This window comes from Mustela erminea, chromosome 5 (assembly GCF_009829155.1).
Source record: "Mustela erminea isolate mMusErm1 chromosome 5, mMusErm1.Pri, whole genome shotgun sequence".
Classification (NCBI taxonomy): Eukaryota; Metazoa; Chordata; class Mammalia; order Carnivora; family Mustelidae; genus Mustela; species Mustela erminea.
This window is the reverse complement of record NC_045618.1, coordinates 6,192,612-6,218,083: the sequence shown is the minus strand read 5'-3', so window position 1 is coordinate 6,218,083 and position 25,472 is coordinate 6,192,612. Positions and strand designations below refer to the sequence as shown.

Below are 25,472 nucleotides of genomic sequence, written 5' to 3'. Positions count from 1 at the left end.
CCCCTGGAAAGACAGATGTGTCCGGTGCTCCCCAGCCACAAGCAGCTGCCCACTTGGCCTCCCCCCCTCCCCCACAGAGGTCTTTCCCAGCACCTGGGGACAGAGCCACACACAGACTCCTGGGTATCAGGTAGTCAGGCCCAGGGTAGCAGCGCTCAGCAGGGCCATTCCGTAGGTCTCAAGCATCTTTAACACAGCCTGCAGCTTTAAGTGCTGGACTCCACTGCCTTAACCTTTTTCTCTAGTAAATAATGGCATAAACTCGAGGAATCCCTGCTCAAAGCCTGGCCCCCACCTGTAGCACCTAGCATGGTCATCATCTGGGAGCTTCTTAGACGTGCAAAATCTCAGCTCCTCCTCCGGCCTCAGTGAAATCTGAGAAACGTCTCACTGTCATTGAAATCAGCCGGTCAGGTCAGCTTTAGCGGCGCCAGTGCCTGGACTTGCTCGTGCTCGCTCACTCTCTCTCTAATCTATGTCCAAGTTTGAGAACCACTTAGATTTCAGAGTATTTCTTAAGCTGGTGGCCATTCCTCGCCCAAGCCAAGCCGCCGCTCCAGCACCTGCTAGATCCCACTGCCCTGCCCAGCCTACCTAATCCCTCCCGCCCCGTGCCCGATCTGGTGAACGAGGCCGAGTGAGTGGAAGTCAGGTGACTTCCTGCTGACCTTCACCTGTGGGGACAAGCCTGGGCCGCCCCGGCCTGCTTGCTCTGGCCCCTCCGGCCTTGGAGGTAACCAGTCACCGACTCACTCCGATGCCTTCCTCCCTCCCCGCCCGCAGAGAAACGGGAGAACGTCATGTTTGTGCTGCCTCTGCACGGGGGCCACCTGGGCTTCTTTGAGGGCTCCGTGCTGTTCCCCGAGCCCCTGACGTGGATGGATAAGCTGGTGGTAGAGTACGCCAACGCCATTTGCCAGTGGGAGCGTAACAAGTCCCAGTGCTCGGACACGGAGCAGATGGAGGCCGAGCTGGAGTGAGGCCTCCCGGACTCCGGTGCGGTCCAGCCGCCTCCCCTGGAACCCGCGTCCCTCACCGGCGGATTCCGGTCCCCCATCTCCCCGCGGTGACCTGGATCTGACCTCACGCCATCAGCGGGGACGACCCCCCCCCAGGCACACCTGTGCCGGAGTAGGCTGCCGTCCCTGGGAGCTCCAGGCTATTTTTATGCTTAGTTACTGGTTTTCTCCATTGCGTTGTTATCCGTGGTGACAAGCGACAGGGTTCTCACCCTCCTGTCCACTTTCAGCATTTGATTGCTTTTAAGCCAATTACATCTAGTTTCCCTATTAAAAATGTGTCTGAACAGCAGTTTTGCTTTGCCAATCAAAAAGGCTTGTCCCCAAGAGCAGTGAAGGATGTATGCTATTTTGTGGTGGTCGTGTGTGTCCTTACGTAGACCCTGGTGAGCCCTCGCCCAACAAGCCGATGCCGAAGAGGCCGGTCCGCTTGGGGGTGTCAGCACCTGGGCCTCCTGCCACGGCCGTGTGGCTCCTTCTCACGTGGCCTAGAAAGTTCCCTAGAGTCACAGGCCAGGTTCCTCCCTTACAATCTTCTAAGTCTCCTCGCACCTTTGCCAACGATGAGAGTTACCTGGGGCACTTGTTAAAAATTCAGCCTCCCAGGCCCCTCCCCTGGGAGAGGCCGATTCAGTGGGTCTGGGAAGGGGTCTGGAGATTTTAATTTTTTACAAGTGCCCCCCGTGATCCTCATCACCGGGCAAATTCGGGAAACACTGTTTTGCTGCAGGGCCTTTCCATGAGAAACATCTGGGTAGCTCATTTTATGGAAACATAGAGGTAGACAGGTCTCTTAGCTCCCAGGGGCCTCCCAAGCAGCAGCCCCTGTCCCGTCTAGCTGCCCTCGAGTGGCCGCTGCAGTGTGATGTCTCTGGAGACGGCCCAGTGGGGAGGGAAGAGTTTGGGTAACGCCGGACTCTGCTTTTCCCTGGCTGTATGACCCTGGACAGGTGCCTCTGAACTTTCTCTTCTTCACCAAACGGGGGACTTGGACCAGGTGGATGGCCAAGACCACAGCCATCTGGAAAGATCCATAACAAACGCAGCTTACTGAGGTTTGAGAGACCATCCCTCCAGGGAAGCCTGGGAGTAACTCTCCTGTCTACACCTGTGGATGTCATCATTTGCCTTTTTTTTTTTTTTCCCATGTCTCTCATTTTCATAGAAAGAGGTGTTTGGGGTTTTCTTTTGTTGTTGTTGTTTTTTTAAACATTCAATGGTAATTTTACTTTTTTAACCCAAGTCTTTCTAGCTCTGGCTTTTGATAACCAAATAATTCGAAAGCTGGGTCTGAGTTTGGAGAAAGATCTTTCCAGCCATAAAGGGTGTTATTTTGAAACCAGATTTTTAATTTAATAGCCTATATTTATAGTCTGTTGGATAGATCTTTCCAAAGTGTATCTTTTCAAACGAAAATGTTATTTGAGGTTTCAAGTACTCCTTTCCTCCAGTCCTGCAGGACTTGGATATCTAAAAACCCTGCACTTTGAAAAATCAGCAGTTGCTATCTGGAACTAAATGGAACTACGAGTGAAATTGCCTGGATACACTTTTTTTTTTTTTTTTAATATCCTTGCTTCATCTCCTTTGCTCCAGGACAGATAGGATTATAACTAGTGGGTCTGTGTGGATGTTCAGGGGTAAAAGGGAACCACCTGAGGGCCTGGGGGGCGCTCATCGCGGCCGCAGGTGGATGTGGTTGGGTGCCGGTCCACGTGACTATGACGGTCGGTATCCTGAAGTTTTCTGACAATCGCCAGATCATCCTAATCAATACCATCGAGAACAGCCACCGTCTCAAAAGGTTGAGACTTTGTGGCCCCCATCATTGCTTTGTTGTAATTTCTCACACACACCAGTTTCGTCATTGTGACTTTCCCGTGCCCCCAACTGTTATTTTCCTAGTGCATTTTCTTTCCATGTTTTTTTAGCACAAATGGGCACTTTATCATCTACCCCCTCAATTTGGAAGCTGGTCCCCTCCCCTCCCTTGCTTTTCCCTCCACCCAACAGCACAGCTGTAATCTAGAAGAGTCGCTCACGGTCCTGTCGCCATGAACCCTTTGTGAAAGTAGGGAAACGAAGCAATAAATGAATGGGCCCGAAGCACAGTCCCAGGAAGCAAGAGGGGCCTTTGCCGTTGCCTTAGGTCACATCTCTCGACCTGTTCTAACAGAGCCGTGGTCAGGTACCAGCTCCATTCAGGAAGAGAAAAGACAGTCTTGTTGTCGCACCCCGGGGGGCTGGTGGGGGACCAGAAGTCCCTGGAGCCTGGTGGTGGTGGTGGTGATGATGATGCAGGAGAGGCCGGGCCTGGGGCCTGGCCTTTGTCGCCCCACGACCGGAATTTACCTCACAGGACTGTGGGGGCCGCTTCCCAGCTGAAATCTTTCTAGTGTGTGACTCTGAATGGCACTCACATTCCATTTTGGCTCACATGAAATCAACTGAAGTCCTTTGTTCCAGCTTCGGGCTCTCAGGCATGGAAATGAGAATGTGACCGTGGCGGTCTTACAGGAAAATTCTTGTTTGTCCCTGAATGAGAGCCCAGAGGCATTGAATTGACAAGAGTTGCAGACCTGCTTCATCAACAAGGGAGCGGCATTTTATATGTAGGTCAGCTTTTTCCTTCCTCCAGCTTTCTTGGCTTTTCTTCCTGAAGTCATTCATTTCGGATAATGGGAGCGCTCTTCTTGCTCTGAAGGTCCTCTTTGGCCTAACACAAGGCCGAATTTTCAAAGAGCGTTTGAATATTTTAAAAATCGGAATAAAGATAGAAGTGGCCGTAGACCTAGACAACCCTATCGAATCCTATCGCAGGGGTAACCCATTAAACACCAAGGAGGAAAAGCACCCACATTTCTTCCAGCTGCGCTCTCTGCCTCTCTAAGACAATTTGAAGACAACGAATGAGTGACAGATCCCAGCCAAATTAAGATGATCTAGAAAATGCTGTCACATCTCCTTGATAGGTTTTGTTAGGAGGAAGTTTACCAGACTTCAGGGAAAACTCTTCCCTTCCCTGTGGCGATTCCAGAGCAAAAGAAAGCAGGAGGCTGTTCGTTGCCACTAGATTCTTTTAACCTCTCTGCAGCATTATACGCTTGCAGGGGACTTTGTGACGTGCTCTAGGAGGGGAAATATGCCCAAAAGAGGAGCGTTTCCTATCTTTGACCCAGTGTTAGGGAGTCAGGGTCCAAGACACCTGGGTTCTCATCCCAGCTGGCTCTAATTTACGTTGGACTGAGGGCAATCCCTTCACCTCTCTGAGCCCCAATGCCCTCACCTTAGACCCTCCGGAAGACCATCTACTTACACATCGTTTGCCTAAGTGTTCCCACCTGCCTTCTGCAGCCCTAGCAAGTGACCGTGGCTACATCAAGGCCCCAGCCTCATCTTGGGGGGCCTTAGAGAGAGGGAGCCCCTGCATCAAGCCTTTACCAGTGAACACCCAAAACCCTGTGTCTTTCACTGGCTTCTCTTTAGAATCTCTGTTGTCCTCTCAATATCCTTGCTGTCCTGCGAGTGGTCTTGTGACTGGGACAGGTGCTGACCATTAGAACAAGGCGAATGTCCCCCACCTTCCGTGGGACTCGGGCAGAGCATTGAGATCCACAGTCCTGTTTCCCAGGGCAGAAAGCCTTCCTGCTCAGGCTTTCATTCTGAAGCCACAGTCTTCATTAAAGCCGAGCCTTCTGGATAGCTGAGCCTGGATGCCTGGCATCTGAATTGAGAGCTCCCTTTGTAACCGTGTGACTTGAGAATCCCCTCTGCCGGCCCCGAGAAACAATGCGTGTGTTCTTGTTTGTGTTTGCCAGGCAAGCAGATGTCTGAGATGTGAGGGGCTTTTCTTTTCCTGTGCCATCGATCGTTAGAGCCCAAGTAAAGATTCCCTACAACGTCACATCCAAAGAACTCAGGGTTTTGCCCTCCAGGCGCTTCTCGCCACAGCAGCCCGAACAGCATCATCTGGCATTCTCGGTGCCCAGAAAGTCTCCCCTTGCCCCTAGAGCATCCCCTGGGGTTCCAGCGATACTGTGGCACCGGAATCCAAATTCTCTTGCTGTGACAGCTGGGAGCAAAGCCACATAAAAGCCAGAGTCTCTCTTCATGTGGCCTGTGTGCTCCTCGCTATGTTAGGCACCCCCAGCCCCCTACAGTACGTGCAATTCAGAACCGGCCGAATGTCTCGTCCCCCGATGCCTCTCTTCCTTCTGGGCCTCACTCTGTTTCCAGAGCCACTTTGGATTCCGTGGAGGTCTCAAAAAGCCGTGAAATGTGGCCGGTCTGTGGCATTTAGAGGCTGAGCAGTGGAGGAAAAGGGTTTTTTCTTCCCTCTGTTATCTAAGCAGAAGGAAGGACCCCCTTCTTCAAAAGCTAAGATTGCTTTTGCCAAACTGTACTCAGAGCTAAGGGAAGGGGAGCGGGCCCCTGCTGGCAGTGAGAACTGGAAGGCCATCCAGAACAAACGATGCTCCCTCTCGCCCCTCTCACTGCCGCTGCTGCCCCCAGACGGACGCCGCAGCCCGGGCACCCCTGCCCCCTCCCCAAGTGGCCTGGGAAGCAGGCTGCAGACTCTGGCTCGCCAGCCGTGCTCAGCCTCCCAGACAGTAGACAGCTGCCCCTTCTGGAAGAGTCAGCCTGCCCCCGCCCCCCTGAACTGTTTCTCCTGGCATGTATGTGGAGAAAGCATCTGTGTATCTAACGAATACACTGGAATCTATTTCTAACCAGTGAGCAAATCTACCTTGACTCTGCTCGATTAGCAATGAAAACAAGAACCTACCTTCTCCCCATTCTGGTCCCCACTAGCCAAGAAATCTGTTGCCATAAACTGGGGACAGTCCACTTCTAGCGTCTACAGAGAGACCCTTCATCTCCCAAGGCCTGCTTCTTCCTGACCACCCACGTAGCGGACCCCCTCGGTCCCCACGCCAGCCACTTCTCTCCCAGACCGTTCCCGGGGACTTGGTCCATCCCAGGGGTAGGACTTGGCTTTTGTCTGGCGTTTGTTTTGGCCTCTTCCTTTTTCCTAAAGCACAAGTCTGCGTAGAGTCCTATCAGATGCTCTCCACACCAGTCCCGGACGACCTGGGTCTCTCCCACTGCCTCAGGGAGACCTTCACTACACCCGAGCTCCTGACTTCTGTCACTACAGCTGCCTTAGCCACACCAGGGCCGGGGGGCGGCGTGCGGGGCCAGTTCCATCTCTCAAGTTCCCTGGTCGGACTCGCTCAGCCACGTTCTTCTGTTGGCAGATCTGCTTCCAGATTGATTTTTGAGAACCATCACTCTCACATTCCTCATTTTTGTTTTTTTGTTTTGTTTGGTTTCATTTTCTGAAATGTCCGACGCTGCCCTAAAAACCATGTCTTTTTGAGTTTGTGTTCTGAAAGCCTCTGTGCCGCCGGATTTTAGGGTGGGGAATACAGGATCCTCCAGCACATGGGGCATTCAAGATTTGCAACTAGCAATGCAATTTTTTCTAAATATGAGGATATTTACCTTTATTAAGAAATTATACTAAACAACGGTGTCCTTGATCATTTTCTGTTCTCATATGACTTTTGGCTCTATTTTGATTCTGTGTGGTGGTAAACGAAGATCATTACAAACAAGAACTGTAATTTTGTTATCTTTGATTCAATGGAATTTCTTTACTTAAATAAAAGGCTAAAAATGTGGTGTGGCTGTGTGTCCTTTGTCCTGTGGGAGTTTCTGTGTAAAAGGATTCTTCCTGTGCCTTCACCAAGTGTGAGCTTGAGGGAAGCAGGCAAAACCATCAAGTTCTTATCACAAGAGATTATATCCCAGCCTTGCAAGCAATGACCAAAAAAATGACCAGCTGGCGAGTCCTCACACACCCAAGCTCTCCGGCCCAAAAGCCAGGGCGTGAGATACCAGCCCTAGAATCGCCCACTCTCTAGACAAAGTGAACCCTGTAGATGAAATGTGAGGGGAGATGGAAATGGTAACTGCCATGCATGATTTGCATGCTTTTTCTAAGAATGTTCTAGAATGTTCTTTGAAAAGACCGAGTGAACGTCACCTAAATTAAGGTCCTGTTGGGTTGGGGGCACCTGGGTAGCTCAGTCAGTGAAGTGTCTGCTTTTGGCTCAGGTCATGATCTTAGGGTCCTGGGATTGAGCCCCCTGTTGGGCTCCCTGCTCAGCAGGGAGCCTGCTTCTCCCTCCCCCTCTGTCCCTCCCCACCGCCCCCCAACTCGTGCTCACTCTTGCTCTCTCCCCTCTCTCAAATAAATAATAAAAAGATTATATTGGGTTGGAAAAAAACTTATCCTGGGTTGGTTGATTGATGATGGTGGTTTCTTCTCCTTTGTATCTGACTGAATCCAAGCTGAGGTCTTCCATTCCCACCAGGAGAGTTATACTAGTCCATATGCTCTCCTACCCAAGAGCTTTGCACTCAGTATTCTTCCCTCCTTGGCTAGGCAAAACCTCTGACGAGGGGAAGTACGGACTGTTGGTTTTGGAGGATGTGCCCGTAACATGACCTAAGAATGCCCACTATCAAATTTCACAGATGCCCTCTCGAGGAAGCAAGCTTCCTCCACTTCTTTCCCCCACGAAACAGCCAGATCCTTTTGATGCAAGAAAACCAACTTATAAACAATACTACCTGTGAAGAATACCGTAAGGAAGAGATCTCAGGTCCAGGATGTGGGGTTGGTTGATGCCAGCAGCTTGCCAAGGTGGTTGGCACATTAGCTGAGCCTCTCCTGAGGCAACCCTATTGATCTGTGCTCAGGGACATTCACCTACAGTCAGTCGCCATCCCAACGGTGCTGAATTTTATTGTACCTTTCATCAGGAGGCCCCTCTGCTCTAGCCCTCCGGGGAAGCACTTTCCCATGGGAAGGACCAAACACCTAACTGAATGGCTGTCACAGGTATGATCGCCTTTCTCCCCAGTTCCCTCTCGGGGATCCCCCTTTGAGGGGGGTTACCTGTATCCACGTGATTGGGAAGACAGTACAGGCAGTTTGGCCTTGAACTACGGAATTGCTCCCCCAAAGGGGTTAGGATAAAGCCCCCTCTCCTCGTGACTCTGTGCACCCAGAAACTTCCTTCTGATTCATTCTCTCCGCCCCCATTTAGAACTGCCCAGCATCTGTACTGAAGACAGTTCAGTTTCCTCTTAAAGTTCCTCCTTTATCTGATGACGGTTGGTGAAACGGATCTGGGATAAACGAAGTTGTGATTTCACTGTTCCCCTTCGCCTTCCTACCCACACCTCCCACAGCCGCAGAAAGAAACATCTGATATAAAGCATGAGCAGTGATAGGGCCCAATGGATTTGGAGCCAGAGTTGTTGGTCAATGTCCATTTCTAGCCACATCACCATTCTCTTATCCTGAGCAAGATTTAACCTCAGGAGTTGGGGGGGGGGGTTTACTTGTAAGATGGGAATAATTATAAGAATGCCTATCTCTGGAAACAGAGGATCAAATACAAGAATATTCTTCAAAGTGAGAGTGTTATTTTGGGCAGTGGTTTTGGCTTCGTCTGCTTGGTTCTCACTCATAAATCACTTCCGGGGACAGTGTAGAAACCAGAAGAAAACAATGTGCAGATTCCACTGGGGGTCTCAACTGCTGGGCCCACGGGAGAAGCTGAGTTGGGCCTGGATATAGTTTTCAAAAACATTCCTGGGCTTGGCAGTGCTGACCAGCCACACAGAAGCATCATCTGACCCCAGTCCCAACCCTTTCCTTCCTTAATATGATCACCTTCAGAAATTAAGCATACCTGCCCACACATTCCCTGCCTGAAGGTGGGACAGCTTCTGGGCACAGCGCCCAGAATCAGCTGCTGCCTTTCCACAGAGGCTTTTGCAGCCCTGCTTCTCTGCCCTCTCAACTCAGGAAAAAAGAGCCAAGTGCAAAGTTGGCTTTTATATCCTTAGACATTAAAACCGGCCCGAGTGGCTTCCTCCAAATCCTCACTGCCTCCATATGTCAACACACAGGACTTGCAGCAGTGCCTAGTTGGACCACTTGGGAAGCTTGGAAATTTCTTGATCTCCAGACCACATCCCGGACCAACACATCAGTGTCTGGGGATAGGGTCCGGGCCTCATTGTTTTAAAGCTCCCCAGGAAATTCCAGGGGCGCCTGGGTGGCTCAGTGGGTTAAAGCCTCTGCCTTCAGCTCAGGTCATGATCCCGGGGTCCTGGGATCGAGCCCCACATCGGGCTCTCCACTCCGCAAGGAGCCTACTCCCCCCGCCCCCATCTGCCTCTCTGCCTACTTGGGATCTCTTATCTGTCAAATAAATAAATAAAATCTTTAAAAAAAAAAAAAAAGAAAGAAATTCCAGCCTGCAGGGATCTCATTAAACTGAAGATTTGAATTTAGCAAATCAGAGGAGGGGCCTAAGATTCTGCACCATTAGCAAGCTCCAAAGAGGGACAGACCCACCGTCCTGGGACACCCCCCCCCTCAATGTTAGTCGTGAGGTTCCTGGGGATCCTGTGAGCTGCTTTCTCTACCCTGCCCTACCAGAGCCACACCTACTGTGGGAAGTGGGATTGAAAGATGGTCCAGTTCACCCCTCAGGAGACTCTTCGGCTCTTTTCCTGACTGCTGGGACCCGCCTTCCCTCTTCCAGGGAGCTCTGCAGATCACCAGGTGGCCTCAGAGTCCTCCGGCACCCCTTAGGGTAAACAAGAGAGACTGAGCAGTGTGGTGAGTCTCTTTCAAGGCTCTCTGAAGCCGGTGGCCCGTTTCCCTACTGAGACCTCCCCCCACACCTTCACAAATGGCCTCCATCTACTGACTGACAACATTCTGCAAAAGTCCACGTGAGGCTGGCCAAAATGCATCATTGTGACTTTGCAAACCCTCACTTCTGTGTGGCAGACTCGGAGCCTCATCCCAGATGTCTTCAGAAAGAAAGCCATTCCAGGCAGCAAATGGCTGGCATGAAATTCATGTTTTGTTGTCCCCCTTCCCATACTTGGTGGCTTTCAAAAGAGTATTTTATTGTCCCTTTTCCTCTCTAATGAATGTGGCAGTGGCGGTCACACATAGGAATCCAGCATGTAGGCAGCTGGGATTTTGTGAGGCTGAACGTGGCTGATTTTAACATTAACATTTATGGTCTTCAAACAGGTTCTCCCAAAGGTGGCACCACCCTTTCTGGACAGAGAGCTGGCCTGTTCCCCTCACCTCTCTTTCATACCCCTGTGGTTCTCTGCGCCTGGAGGGGCAGTACCAGGGAACGACCAGCAGGGGGCGGTGCCAGCCCACATTTGGAGCTGACTCACAGGGCCCCAACCCCACAGCCGCCTCTTGGGAAAGCAGCTGGGCTTGCTTGTCAGATCCCGACCCTGAGCTGAGGTGCTAGCCCTGCTGATTGTAGGGGTGACCCCAGCATCCCATTTGGATCCGAGTGATAGCCAAGGCCGCCCCAAGAGCTTCCTTGTCGGCATCTGCCTGCAGTTTTCTCCACATCCTGATCTCATTTGTAAATTAGAGCCCCCATCAACCAGAGGGTGGGCCTGGGCTGCATTTACAAGGGCTCCTGGCAGTTGGGGACCAATGAAGTCATTCCAGAGGGATCAGCCTTTGTTTCCCTCAGATTTGGGACCAACTCTTTTACAAGACAACTAGAAGTATATCCTGAGAGCTCTGAAAATTTCTTTACCTCAGCCTCACCCACACACCCCTCCTACCAACAGCTCTACCCGTAGGGTCCCCAAGGCTCCCAATCCTGCCGAATGTGAGTCTCCACCCCTGATCACTCGACCCCTTGGCACCACCGCTCCGGGTTCACACCCTCATACTTGAAATACCTTCTCAGCCCCTGATGTTCTAGGAGATCCTTTGGCGGGTAACCAGAGTACCTTCCGTCTTTCAGACTCCAATAAGAGTTCCGTGTAAGATTTGATGTGGAAAAGGGGACCCTCACCTCCGAAAGCATTTTGAAGGGTTTGAAGAAAGGGTCTGGGGAAAATCCTCAAGCCTCCCAACCCTCCACCCGCGATAATCTGCTATGATTCCTCCTCCAGCTCAGGAGTCCTATGTAAATATCATTTATGACCATGAACTCTCAACTGCGATCACTATAAAGAAAGAAGCTACCGGGATATGAGCATACCCTGCACACCCTAGAAAGAAGGGATATAAGAAATCAATGCATGTGTGTGAATGTACATTCACACGTACCCATACGTGCACATAACCACACTGGAAAGCAAGAACAATGACTCTCAGTGGATCAGAAAAATTTCTGAGTGAAAGCAGATGGATTATACCTCTAGCCCAGGAAATCGCTGAAGGTCCTGTCCCCAAAAGTGGGTGCAGTACCCAGGGTGTTTCACGCCCACAAGGAGGGGCAAGTCTGGGAAAGCCCAGGGGTGATCACTGGGGTACCTGGGGTACCTGGGCAGGTGCAGGTAGACCAGCCGACCCTCAGCCACCACACTGGCCAGACCACAGGCACATGTGTGTGCCCCCACATGAGAAAGTCAGTGGCGGATCTGGGGAGAAGCAGCTGGCAATGCCCACAAGCTTGGGTGCCCAGCAGTCAGCTCTGCTCTAACGCGGACTCTCAGCCCACACTCAAAAACCACCAAGCACTTGAGGAAAGCAGACTTTACAGAAGGAAAGTGTTTGCATGTGTCAAAACATGCAAAACATGGGGGTGCCTGGGTGGCTCAGTCGTTGAGCTCTACCTTCGGCTGAGGTCATGATCCCACAGTCTTGGGATCAAGTTCAGCATCGGGATCCTAGCTCAGCAGGGAGCCTGCTTCTCCCTCTGCCTGCTGCTCCCCCTGCTTATGCTCTCTCTCTCTCTCTCTTCAACAAATAAATAAAAGCTTTAAAAAAGCAAAAAACTACCAGTGAAGGCAAGGGGTCTAGAGGAGAGACCTCACATAGGAGGGGACACAACCGCCACCCGGGAAAGGGGGCCCAGCTCCTGACCATCACCGCACACATCACACCATGCCCGACTGAGGGGACCAGGCCACCACAAAACGGAGCCCCTTCGAGGTTCCTTCCACCCCCAAATCCCATGTGGAAAAGCCCTTAGCTGCCTGCCAGCGGCCAAAATTAGTGTTTGCCAAATCATTTTATATGCCCCTCTTATCCTTCTAATGTATTTCATTGTATTTTACTTTGGCAAAGGAGAGACCTTTAAATCAGCCTCCTTGCCTATTTTCACAGACCCTCGGAGGTAAAACTGCTAGAAAGGAAATCATGGAGAAGCTCAGCGTCTTTGAAACTCAACCCCACACAATTCACTGTCCTAAGAGCCAGAGGCGGTAGGAATAGAATTCTCCCCAATTCTTCGTGTTCAAGGGAATTGCCCCTGCTTTATTGACCCCCAACTTGAGAGGACGGTGACACCTGAACTCATCCAAACTTAGGGAGGTTCAGGGGAACCACAGCCACCTCGGGCAGCCCTTTTCCCAAACTTCTGGGTCCAGGACAGCTGAGGAGAGCCTGGGGGTGCTAACTACGGTTGGGTGGCTGGAGCCATCCTCAGAAAGCTGTGTTCTCGGCTTGGCCCCGGGGGCCAAAGAGCTTCTCAGCAACGACCTTGCCATCATACTTGGGTAGTGTGCCCCCAAAGTCGGCGGGCAGGATGTCCTCATCGATCTCCTGGAAGAAGCCAGAGAGGTCATCTCCGTGGACATAGACCTGCAGGGAAGCCAGGGAGACAGAGCTGAGTGAGGGGTGCCCTCAGGATGGGGGCCAGAAGGGAAGAAAGGGACAGGAGGAGAAAGGCACAGCATGCCTCATGTGCCTGATGGTGTCCGTCTCCACAGTGCTCCCTGTCGTGCTGTCACTCGGCTCAGGACCACAGCACAGAGTCTGAGGGGGACTCAGGTGGGGTCCGCTCCCCCTCCCAGCCTCATCCCCCTGTCTCAGGAGCGCTTTCCTGCTACCGCCAGAGAATTGGTGAGCGCCCTCCCTGTGTGGCCACGCACTTACCCGTTGGAGCAGCTTGGTTTTCAGAAAAGGCTTGACCATGTTGTAGGTCGTGGTGAAGTACCACGGCTGGTGAATGAAGTGGACGGCTTTGAACCGGGCTGGGAAGGAATCCTGCAGTGACAGAGAGGTCCCCAGTCCATGGCCCCGGTGGCGTCGGAGGCTCCCACTCGCTCCCCCACTGCCTCCCACTGGCTCGAGGACAGACTTGTCTCATCACATGGTTGCCCCAAAGGATAGCTCACTAAAGGTTCCATCGCTGGGCCGTAATGGGGAGGGAGCCCCAGAGGCCATGCAGCCCAGCCCTCTCCCTGCTGGTGTACAACCCCAAGAAGTGAGGAAATGACATGGTAGCGTTGTTTGGTGTTTAGGTGACCGAGCTTTTCCAAACCCAAATGCCCACAGAGTGGACTGAAAACTATTATAGACCCCAAGGACACTGCTGTCCTACCTCACTGTCCTTCAACACCCGCCCCCCACCTGTCCTACCTCACTGTCCTTCAACATCCGCCCCCCACCATGACCCCCATCTCTCACCCCTCCTTTCCCAGATAAACATAAAGCAGACTTCAGAAGGACTTCTGAACACGTCAGTATATACAGGAGTGAGCTGCCAGGGACATTAGCGATCATCCCTTCCTGGGGACAAAGTCACATTCAAAAAGAAGCAGTGTGACATGTCTGGACAGAGAAGGGATCCCAGGTCCAAAGGTATAGGTTCAAGTCTGGCCTCTGCCACTTTAGAGTTTTATGAGGTCACTCAAGTCCCTGAGCCTCGGTTTCAAGGTTTGTAAAATGAAGTAGAAGGGAGGAAGGGTCTGCTCTCAAGGCGTTCAGGAATGAATGTTGATCACCAAGCCAGCCTTTGTGGTCGTCATTCCTCAAGATGGCCCTACGTGGTCTTCTTCTCGGGTGCCGGCCAGCGCCCTTAAGTGGGGCATCTGGGCCCAGCTTCCCAGCCTCCTCACCTGCGTGAGGCTCCTGCAAGACAGAGGGTGGAGGCCTCACCTGGAGCATGTCCACCATCTTCCTGAGATCTGAAGCCCGAAGTCCAGCAGCCTGCTGCATGGTAAAGCCCTTGAAGTTCTCAATGATGCAGAAACCATTAATCTGAGTTTCCTCGTTCTCTAGTAGCTTCTCCAGGATGAAACAATATGCCTGCAAGATCTTGGACACAGAGTGGACGGGCCATAAGACCCAACGTGCAAAGATAATTAAGGCTTAGCGTCCTGAGGGGAGAGCTAATAAGTACATCCTTTACTGGAGAAAATTTGTCACAGGTTTTAAAAAATGGCCCATTCCACATCTGTGGGTGTGTCTCAAGAAAATAACCTTGAGTCATTTCCATGGTTAGATGCTAGAGTGCTTATCCCTGCACCCTTTTAATAGTAGAAACACTGGAAACAACCTAAATGCCCAACAATAAGGGACTGATGAAATGGTACATTCATGCCATGGAATATTCTGGAACAGTTAAAATTATAGATATATAACTTTATATATTATTATTTTTATATATATAAATATATAATGATATACATAATTATATAAAATATATATAATGATACAGGAAAATATTCAATCATGATATATTATTGTAGGGTATGATTTTTATAAGAAAAAAATATGTGTATGTGTGCATGTGTGTGCCTGTTTCTAGAAAAAGTGGATTGGAAGGATATGAAATGACAGAAATCTCTGAGTGGTAGAAAGGTGTATGATTTTTAATTTATGATATTTTTGCATTTTCTAATAAGTAGATATCACTTACATAATAAGAAAAAATATTTTTTAAATAGTCTTTTTTTTTAAGATTTTATTTTGGGGGGTGGCTCAGTCAGTTAAGCATCTGACTCTTGATTTCAGCTCAGGTCTTGACCTCAGGGTTATGAGTTCAAGCCCCACACTGAAGTCATAAATAAAACAAGATTTTGTTTTTTTAAGGATTTTATTTATTTATTTGAGAAAGAGAAGAATGAGCAAGAGGAAGAGAGAATCTAAAGCTGGCTTCACACTGAGCGCAAAGTCTGACGCAGGGCTCTATCCCATGACCCTGAGATCATGACCTGAGATAAAATCAAAGTCAGAGGCTTAGCCGACTGAGCCACCCAGGTTCCCCTAAAGATTTTATTTTTAAGTAATGTCTACACCCAAAGTATTCACAACCCCATGATCAAGAGGTGCATACTCTACCAAATGAGCCAGCCAGTACCCCAAGAAAAAATATTTTTAAATCTCTTCCACAAACACACACATGCGTGCGCGCACACACACACACACACACACACCCCTCAGTCCTAAAGCCAGTAGCAAGAAAATCTTTTTTAAAAAAAATCAGGGCCATAAGTAGAAATGGAAAAGAAAAGCTGTCTTTTCTATTTACAATAATATGATAGCACTCTTGGAAAACCCGAGAGACTCAATTATAAAACTACCATAAATTTAAAAATTCAGGATATAAAATTAATATACAAAAACATTAATTTCCATATATATCAACAATAACCAATCAGAGGACATAATGGCAGAGAAAACCCCATTTAAATCAACACTTAAGACAAACTTGAGGAAAAAGGTGTCTAATGTTTGTGAGGAGAACTTTAAAAGGCTCTAAAAAGTTCAAAAGTAGGGGGCACCTGGCTGGCTTAGTGGGTAGAGCCTGTGACTCTTGATCTTGGGGTCGTTGAGTTTGAGCCCCACGTTGGGTGCAGACATTACTTAAATTAGTTAATTAAAATAATAGAAATAGGGGCGCCTGGGTGGCTCAGTGGGTTAATCCTCTGCCTTCAGCTCAGGTCATGATCTCAGGGTCCTGGGATCCAGCCCCGCATCGGGCTCTCTGCTCAGCAGGGGGCCTGCTTCCTCCTCTCTGCCTGTGTCTCTGCCTACTTGTGATCCCTGTCTGTCAAATAAATTAATAAAATCTTTAAAAAAAAATAATAGAAATAGAAAAGAATAGAAAAATAATAGAAATAGAAAAGTTCCAAAGTAGGCACGTTAAAGGGACAGCACCCCTCATTCGCGGATAGTATAGCAGGCTATGGCTGTTGGCTGTTGCATTCAGAAGGATTCTAATTTTCCCCAAGTTTGTTCCCAATAAAAATACATTTCTCCTGGAGCTGGACAAGTTAATTCTAAACTCTCTAGGAAAAAGCAGACATAGAAGAATAGCTAGAAAAGCCCTGAAAAAGAAGACTCACATCGACAGAACTAACCCTAACATATTAAACATTCTACACAATCTGTAATTAAAACATTGTGGTATTGGAGCATAAATAGAAAGAAATTGTTGGCAAAGAATACAAGTCCAGAAATAAAGCCAAATATAGATGAAAATATAGGCTACGATAAAGATGGCATCTCAAGTTACCGCGGAAAAAAGACGGATTTCTCAATAAATGATGATGCTGAGACAATGAGATAACATCTTCTTAAGTGAGTCTGCACAGTTTTTTTTTAAGGGCTTGGAGGGACATGCTGATGTTCTCCCAAGACAAACCCTAGTTCCCCCACTTAGTGTAGGTCTCTTATGGGCTTGACCATCAAAGTCACACACACATATGTAAATGCAGAGACCAAAAACACTAATTCAAAGGGACACATGCACTCGTATGTTTATTGCAGTGTTATCTACAATAGCTGAACTACGGAAGCAGCCCATCAGACAAATGAAGGAAGACGGGGTATATACGTACAATGGACCATCACTCAGCCATAGAATGGAATGAAATCTTGTCATTTGCAATGACATGGAAAGAGCTCGAGAGTGTGATGCTAAGTGAAAGAAATCCATCAGGGAAAGACAAACACCATATGATTTTACTCTTATGTGAAACTTAAGAAACACACGAATAAAGTGGAAAAAAGACAAAGGGGCAAACCACGAAACAGACTCTTAACTATAGAGCACAAACTGACGGTCATCAGAGGAGGGGGCGGTGGGGGGACGGGTAAATAGGTGATGGGAATTATCGAGTACCTTTATCATGAAGAAAAAAATAAAATCATTTAAAAAAATAAAAAAGAGGGGCGCCTGGGTGGCTCAGTGGGTTAAAGCCTCTGCCTTTGGCTCAGGTCATGATCCCAGGGTTCTGGGATCGAGCCCCGCATCGGGCTCTCTGCTCAGCAGGGCGCCTGCTTCCTCCTCTCTCTCTCTCTCTGCCTGCCTCTCTGCCTACTTGTGATCTCTCTCTGTCAAATAAATAAATAAAATCTTTAAAAAAATAAATAAATAAAATAAAAAAGAATATTCTTCAACTCATGGTTAAGTAAATATAGCAGAGAACTCAGGGTGCTTAATAGGTTGAAACTGGGGTTTTCCAGAATCTCTCCCAACCCGCCGTCCATTAATCCCCATGCTCTGTGTCATCTCAGCTTTCAGCACTTGGCAAGGGTGACCCACAGCTGTCACTCCCACTTGGTAAGGGGACCCGGGGGCAGCAGCCATGTATGGGCTCGCGGGCCCTGCCTGCAAGTTCTCCCCTTCCCGGGAAGGTGGTCCCCCACTGACCTCGTCAAAGGTGATTTCTTCAGCATCCCAGTTCTCGATGTTGAAGAGCATGACCACGCGGCCATACTTGTCCCGAGTGGAGAGGACACCAGGGTAGCCGGCCTCCACGGTGCAGCGGACAGCCTCCGGGGACAGGCTGTCGAAGAGCTCGGGGTACTGCAGCCGGAAGTTCACGTAGCCTGGAGGAGGGAGAGCAGAGAAGCCCCTCAGGGAGCCAGCCCCTCGGGGAGGGGTCCACAGGAACATTCCAGAGACCCAGACGCGTCCTGTGTGTGATCGAGCAGGACATGCAACCTTTCCGAGCGCCTTGTCTCCTCTTCAAAAACACGGGAAGAGACTACTGGCCGACCTCACCAGATTGCTGCAGGAATCAAAGGAGATTCTAGGTATGAATTTGTAAACTGTGCAAACATGCGGTGTAACCCGGAATCGGAGGATGATTTTCATTATTTTTCTCTTGCCACAGGCAGAGGTACAGGCTTTCCTGTTGGGCACAGGGTTAGCTGAGTAGAAAAGACCCCCAAGATCAAGCTTCAACCCCATGCAGAACCCAAAGGCCCTTCCCGATTCCAGAAGCACGTCTCCTGCCCACAAACCTCACCCTTCTCTGTCCTCAACAAGTCTCTGCCTCTCTCAACCACCCAACCCTACAGGGACCAGGCCCAGGAGAGGGGCTTGGGGAGCGTGTGCCTCGGGAATGCCACCGACCTCCTCACTATTCCTACCCCCCTCCAGGTATAAGCCCTCCACCTTGCTGTGCCCTCTACCCTATTGCTATATCTCATCCCCTTTGCATTTTTCTTCAGAAGTTCCCTTTGCCCAGGAGCCTTCCTGGCCACGTTACTCGTGTCTCCTTTATTTTTCCTCATTATCCTTTCTTACTCCCGAACAGTCTAGGGAGCTTTATTTCTCTGGCTTATTGTTTCCGCCTTTAGCTTATGAAGTCCATGAAGGCAGCTCCCGTCTGCTTGGTTCTCTGCTGCATCCTTTGTCCTGAAAGAGTGGTTGGGGGGCGCCTGGGTGGCTCAGTGGGTTAAGCCTCTGCCTTCGGCTCAGGTCATGATCTTAGGGTCTTGGAATCGAGCCCCGAATCGGGCTCTCTGCTCAGCGGGGAGCCTGCTTCCTCCTCTCTCTCTCTGCCTGCCTCTCTGCCTACTTGTGATCTCTGTCAAATAAATAAATAAAATCTTTAAAAGAAAAGATAAAAGAGGGGTTGGCAGAGTGTGGCTGTGAATTCACTCTTGGGGAAGAAAGGAAGAAGAGAAAATGCATTAGCTTGTGGAGGGCCTGCTCGGACACCCCTTTCTTTCCCAGGGCACCAAGGATTGGATTTCCTTAGGAAACTTGTCCTCAGGCAGCCAGCAGGCCTGGGCAGGTCTGTCCTCAGGGCTCCTTCCCGGGGCTGGCATCATCTCCGGTCCGAATCTGTATGAGGCTTAGGTACCTGCAGGGCAAGGGGCCACACACCAGCCTTTCCTGCCTCTCCGGGCTGGGGTCGCAGGTGGGGAAGGCTCTCCAGGACCGGGAGAGAGGAGAGGGGAGCCAGACCTCTAGGAATGTGGAGGCTGCTGAGTTCACACCCCATTTTCCGGGTGAGGATAAGGAGGTTCGGGGAGAGTGGTTCTCACAGGGCAGGGAACACGTAGGGAAAGGAGGGGACATTTCCTCCATGCGTGGGTGAGAGTCATCACCCACCATGCCTGGGTGAGAGTCAAAGCCACAGTCACCGTCTCCCTGCCTTCGGGAGGCGGAGGCGGTCCCTCCAGCGCGGGTCTCACCTCTGAGCAGCTCATAGGCGCGCCCCACGTCGAACTTCCGCGCGCGGATAAAGCGCAGGAAGAAGGCGCTGTCCCTTCCCTGCACCCTCTCGGCCACCGCCCGGGCCAGCTCCTGCCCAGACGCCGCCTCGGCCTGCACCAGCTCCTGCAGCTCTCGCACCACCTCCTCGCGGGTCTCCTCCCGCTCGTTTAGCTCGTCCTTGGCCTGGAACAGGGTCGGGTGGAGGCGGCAAGTCACAAACTGGCGCGCCCGTGCGGAGCAGGTCGCCCGAGCCAGGAGGCTCCTGCCAGGGCCGGCGCGGCCCACGGGCAGAGGGCTTGCCACGGGGGCCACCGCTCCTCTGCCCCCACGCGCACCACCCGCACGGGCAGCACCTGAGACCGCCAGCTACTTGCGCCGCAGAACATGGAGTCAAAGTGCCCATCCTGGGTTTGTTGGCAGGAGACCCCAAAGGTGTCCGCTCTTAGGGAGCACTGCGCTATGGCCTTGAAATAGTGAAGGCCGCCACCCATCGCCGTAAGGTGGGGATTCATTCATACCCCATTCTCAGGATGAGCAGACTGAGGCCCCTAGAGGGGAAGGGGACACAGGCAGTAAGGGGTGGAGCTAGGGCTCACACTCAAAGTGGGACTTTGAATCACTTCCTCCCGCAGTCTCCCAGGCTTGAACCTGATCTTTCCAAAACCAAAGATACCCTGAAGAGGGCAGCTTGTCCCCTGCCCCATATATTCCTCCCCTTGGCTGGGTCTGGAGAACTCTTCTGTATGCCTCAGGCAGGTCTCTCCATGGACAGCCGGAGTGAGGGGAAGGCAAAGGAGGGGGACTCAGGTTTAGGGGAACTCGCAGCACCTTTCCCTTGGTAGCAGAGATGGAAGCTAGGAGCCCAGGCTTGGCCCGGCCCTAAGACAGCTCTGCCACTTTCTGCAGAGCACAGTCTGATCCTCTCTGAGCTGGTCCAACAGTCTTCTTTCAGAGGTACAAAAGGCAAGACCCAGAGAGGGAAAGCAACTTGCTCAAGGTCACACAGCAAGTTGAAAGTTAGGTCTGAGTCTACAACTCAGGCTTCTTGCCTGTGTAGTGGGGGCGGCAGTTGGATTCCCGTTTCCCTGGGCCGCTTGCAAACCAATGTTCCTCATATCTGAGTCTAGGATGAGCTCTCATACAAAGGTCCTAAGTCCTGGCATTAATATCAAGGAACTCTGTTGGTGCTATAGTCTTGGATTAGGCTGGCCTCGATGTCCGGTCAGCCCAGCTGCTGCCATTGCCCCAACCTCCATGATGGCCCCTAGAACAGGCCTGTCCATTAGCTCCAGGATAGCCTGGAGAGCTGGGGCTGTAGGCTCCAGCTGGACCCAGGACGGGGCTGGACCCGTCCTACAGGAGAGAGGATGTTGTCAACATTCCCCCGCTTTTAGCCCCCCTAGCCCAACCTTCCCAGCACCCTGGGTCTCCTCACCTTCTGTAAGGTGTGGCGGGGAAGCTGGCTGCATGGGCCAAAGACAGGTCCATGGTCCTTGGTTGTAAGCCGCTCCAGCTGGGCACGGAGCTCCTGTTCCTCTTCAGGGACCACACGGAATGTGCCCACCTAGACAGGGAGAAGTCAGGAAAAAGCCGGGAGAGTCCCCTGTCAGCCAGAGCAAGCCAGTGCAAATGAGCCAGCCCAGACCCTAAACTAGTACTTTGGTCCAAGGTCACTGTTAGCCCTTCTCCCTTTGGGTGGAGTCACGGGTGGGGTTGTATGGGTGAGTGTCCATAAGGGTCCCGAGCAGACCAAACAATAGAGAAACGGGGAGGGGGTGGAAGGGAGGGAGACCAGAGCACAGTGGTACTCACGTTCTCGGACATGCCGCCTCGGAAGACTCGGAGTCCTCAGAAAAATAAGGGCTTAGCTTCTGTCCTGGTCTCTCCAGGCAGCCTCCTCCCTAGAACAGGAAGTCAAGGGGGCAGTAGTCTGGACAGACCGCTCTCTTATTGTCTCAGAACAGTGCATCTCGAACTTTTTTTTTTTTTAAAGATTTTTTTATTTATGTATTTGACAGACAGAGATCACAAGTAGGCAGAGAGGCAGGGAGAGAGAGAAGGGGAAGCAGGCTCCCCACTGAGCAGAGAGCCCGATGCGGGGCATGATCCTAGGACCCTGGGATCATGACCTGAGCTGAAGGAAGAAGCTTAACCCACTGAGCCACCCAGGCGCCCCACATCTCAAACTTTTGAGTGCCTAAGAATTACCTAAGGAATCTGGTAGAAATGCAGGGGCCTGGGCCCCTCACCTGTGATTCTGACTCAAGAGGGCTGAATTGGGCCCAGGAATCTGCATTTTAAAGCAATACCCTACCGTCCCCAGCCCCCACCCAGCCATGGCCCTGAAGAAAATGATCCTTGGGCTACACTTTGGGAAACATTCCTTTGAGAAGGAATACACACAAAAATACAGCAAACCTTAGTTCTTAAGATAAGCCAGTGCAGGCAGGGAGAACCTAGCTTCGACTTCCATTCTGAAGTTACGTGATCGCTGCAGAATAAGGCAATCCCTCCTCCTGTCTGTGGCCCTCCCTCTCCAGCCCAAAGGGGAATCTCAGAAACTTCCCAGCCTAGCGGATGGTCCCTTCTCCAGTACATTTGTTCTCAGGAGTGGGGAGGACTAGTTACGTAACCAGAATACTGGGTGTGTGTTCTGTGCTCTGTGATGCACTATGTAATTCCAAATCCGTATCTCAGAGCCAGAGCCAGCATTATTCTCCCCATCTTACATGGGAAGAAGCAGACCCATGGGAAGAGTAAGTGACATGGCCACTGTCGCACAACCAGAAACAGCCAGGGATCAGGCCTTGCGCCCAAGCTGGGACTTTCCGTGAGCGCTGAGATGCAGCCTCTGGTGGCAAAAGTTGTACCTGGGTTCAAATTCTGTCTCTTCCACTTGAAAGCTATGTAATTTAACCTGAGTCTTGGCTATCCCCTGTGAAAGGGGTGGGGGGGTGGGTGGAAGGAGGGTCCTGAAGGTGAAATTAAATAACCTGCACAGAGGCAGTGCTCGGCCACAAGAACGAAGCTCACCTCTCGCCCACATGACAACCTGCTCAACCCACTGAGTATCTTTGGAGACAGCGCTCCTGTTTCCGGATTTTTTCTTGTCTTGTCTAAACATCCCCAGGACCTTTAAAGAAGCCGTCACCACCCTGTTCCATTCTCTGACCAGGTTCCCAGTTGCCAGTTTCATCCCCTGTTCATTACTGGTAAGTGACAAAGTGACCCACCGCTTTGACAGCAAGGGCCAAGATCTCTCCAGGCTAAGTCCCTAGGACAATGAGTGTTACAGAAAACCCTTTAGAGTCAGAGAAACCTGGGTTGGAAATGTGAGCCTGTCATTTACCACCTGCATGACCTTAGGCAAGTTGTTTAACCATTCTGAGCCTCGGTTTCCCCATCTGCAATTTGGATAATACCTGTACCTACCAAATAGAGTACAAAAAATACCATAGTGTTTTTTGCTCTAAAACATGATATCCCTTCCTTTTCTTACCATCCTACTGATCATTGCCCCATGTGCCCAGAGAGACTGGGAGGATCCCAAGGGATATCCAAGTTCCCTGCCTTTCCCATTTCTCAGCCCCAGTCAGGGCAGCGAACCCACCAGCAGGAACTGAACCTAAGCTTTCTCTCTGGCAGGTAGACGTCCAACTGTGTGCACCCAGAGACAGACTGAAATGCTGGTGTGGCCTCTCTCACTGGAGCAGGAACGGAGAGACTGATAGAACTGAGATTAGACGGGAGAGATAGTGGCTGGTTACCCCCAGCCTGTTAAGCAGATCATTAGGACAAGATCCTAGAGCCTCGAAATAAAGGGCTAAAGTCAGTACAGCAGCTCTTTTAAAAGTATGCCCAATCTAATTAATTTTGAGTTTTTAAACTGTATGAAAAAACATTCACCCCCATCTCAGGGTGAGGCTGTTTTCCCGCCATCTAGGTTGCCAGATAAAATACAGAATGTCCAATCTCCTGTCTATTTCATGTGAACAACAAAGACGTCTGAAGCATAAGTATATCCCACGCAATACATGGGACATACTTACACTAAAAAAAGTCTTTGCTGCTCATCTGAAATTCACATTTAACTGGGGGCCCTGTATGTTTGTTTATTTGCTGAATCTGCCATCAGGTGGATCTAGTACCATTTGGAGAATGGCCATTTGGTTTCAGTTTCAGAGGCAGCCTGGGATGGGGTCTCCCCAGCCCCCCCGACTCCTCACCCCAGTCCTGGGCTCCCTGGCCCGGCCAGACCCCTGCTACTGACTTACCTACCAGCTCCTCCTTCGGGGTACCTGGTGCCTGCGTCGTCCTCCTCCTCGGGGAGCCTGGACGTTGCCTCCACTGGGGGCGTGGCCCAGTCAGCAGGCTGGGATTACTGTGTCACAAGGAACTTCTCAAGGCCCCCAGTTTCCCGTTAAATCAGGCTTACAGGGAGGCCCAGATTGGGGCAAGTGAAGCACCAGGGGGGAGAGGGGATTGGCCTGGGCCTGGCTGCAGCCACCTCAAAGCCCTCTTTTGTGTGCTTCTGCTCCCGAGTTCCTGCTCAGCCATGTGGAAGCTGGGCAATGGGGGTGGGATCCGGGTCAGCCCCACCCCCTCCTCCTCCTCACTCACTCACGCTCACTCTCATTTGTGGGGGTGGGGGGGTGGGGGGTGGGGGTCTGAGAAAGCACATCCCAGGGTAAGAAGACATGCAAGAGATGGAGGGAAGTTTTAAATGTGACTGTGGGTCCAGTGGCAGCGGTGACCGATCCAGGCCTGTCCCTCTCCCCCTGGGTGTGGTACTTGTCCCCTCCGCAGTGAGTGGGGTCCCCTGGTTAAGGCAGAGTGGGAAGAGGGCAAGGCAGGGGGAGCCGCCTTCCACGCAGTATGGCAAGTGGTAGGAGCCTGCTTGGGAATAAGGCTGGCCACTTTTCAGTCCTAACTCCAGACCCTTCTAGCTGTGAGAATTAACTTCAGCACTCTAACTCAGTGTCCTTGAGAAGCTGGGATAATTAGGGACAGGCTGGTGGCTTTAGTGAGGATGAATGTGCTTGGCTCAGTGCTGGACACTTAGTAAATGTAAAGGCACAGTAGATGTTGGCAGTTACTCCAAGTCCAGAATCCATATGCATCTGGGTGGCGGGGACCCACATTATCCAACCCTCTGCTGTCCCTCAGCAGGTGGCTTCCCCGGGGCTCTGCTTTGGTAGTTCCGTGCTGGGGGTGCGGTGGAGAGGGGCGGCGCGGGATGATTCTTTAGTCTTTCTCTGGGATTCCAAGGGCAGGGGCTCCTTGCTTTTACTAGAGGACGATATTAGAGGATGATCCTCCTTGCTTTAAAACTCCTCCTCCGTCTGACCCCCAAGCAGCCGTCTATAATGTCACCCTCTGTCCTGATTTTGCCTCCCGGGACAGGGCCAGGATCTGTGCACAGGACATTCTCCAGAGTCCAACCCCAGAAAGGCTTTTTGTTTTTCCCCAGAAATAGTTCTTGGTTTTCAACCGATTTCTGCTTGGATAGGTTTGGGATCCCTTCACCCTCCTGTTCCCGCTCCAGACACCCTGGGGCTTATGAGAATGTCATGGAGGGGCAGTCCCTGGGAGCAGCACCTGACCCCACTGGTCTCCCTAGACCCCTTCCTCTAGAGCAGGCGGCAATACCTGGGCTTGGATCTTGGGGTGCAGCTAAGTGATGTTAATCTCCTTTCTTCTGACGGCCCCTTCCCTGGGCTCCTGCTCAGGCTACTGTCTGACTCTATTTCCTCCCAAGTCCTCCCTGGAGCTGGAGAACCCCTCATTTCTAGCATTTTGCTCATGAGAATTCTGCAGAAGACACTGGCCACATGTAGCTGTTTAACACCTGAAGTCGGATAATGGCACCAAAGAACTGAACTGTAACCTTAATGAACTTAAATTTAAATTGAAAAGTTGGTACCAGTTCCAGTTATTGGGAAACGGTGAAGTATGTTTGGAATAACTTAGGTGTATGATTCTACTTTTTCTTTCTTTTTTTTTTTTTTAAGATTTTATTTATTTATTTGACAGGCAGAGATCACAAGTAGGCAGAGAGGCAGGCAGAGAGAGAGGAAGGGAAGCAGGCTCCCTGCTGAGCAGAGAGTCCCATGCAGGGCTCGATCCCAGGACTCTGAGATCATGACCTGAGCCTCTGAGATCATGACCTGAGCCGAAGGCAGAG

General features: G+C 50.9%; 2 protein-coding genes across 2 annotated transcripts in view; one reads left to right on the top strand and one right to left on the bottom strand.

Annotated features, from left to right (window-relative positions):
• ABHD2 (abhydrolase domain containing 2, acylglycerol lipase) overlaps nucleotides 1-6,704 on the top strand; it is a 100,771-nt gene extending 94,067 nt beyond the window's left edge. The window contains exon 11 of the mRNA XM_032342051.1: nucleotides 784-6,704. Coding sequence (XP_032197942.1) covers nucleotides 784-980 — 197 coding nt within the window. The 3' untranslated portion in view covers nucleotides 981-6,704. The remainder of the gene's footprint in view (nucleotides 1-783) is intronic.
• A 5,804-nt stretch (nucleotides 6,705-12,508) lies between these two features.
• Nucleotides 12,509-23,837, bottom strand: RLBP1 (retinaldehyde binding protein 1). Its single transcript, XM_032342052.1, has 8 exons — nucleotides 23,563-23,837; nucleotides 21,101-21,189; nucleotides 20,724-20,852; nucleotides 19,267-19,471; nucleotides 17,489-17,667; nucleotides 13,987-14,145; nucleotides 12,982-13,092; nucleotides 12,509-12,687 (listed from the first exon to the last, which is right to left on the bottom strand). Exons 2-8 carry the CDS (start codon nucleotides 21,110-21,112, stop codon nucleotides 12,529-12,531), a joined length of 954 nt encoding a protein of 317 aa, XP_032197943.1. The 5' UTR covers nucleotides 21,113-21,189; nucleotides 23,563-23,837; the 3' UTR covers nucleotides 12,509-12,528.
• Between the last annotated feature and the right edge of the window lie 1,635 nt (nucleotides 23,838-25,472).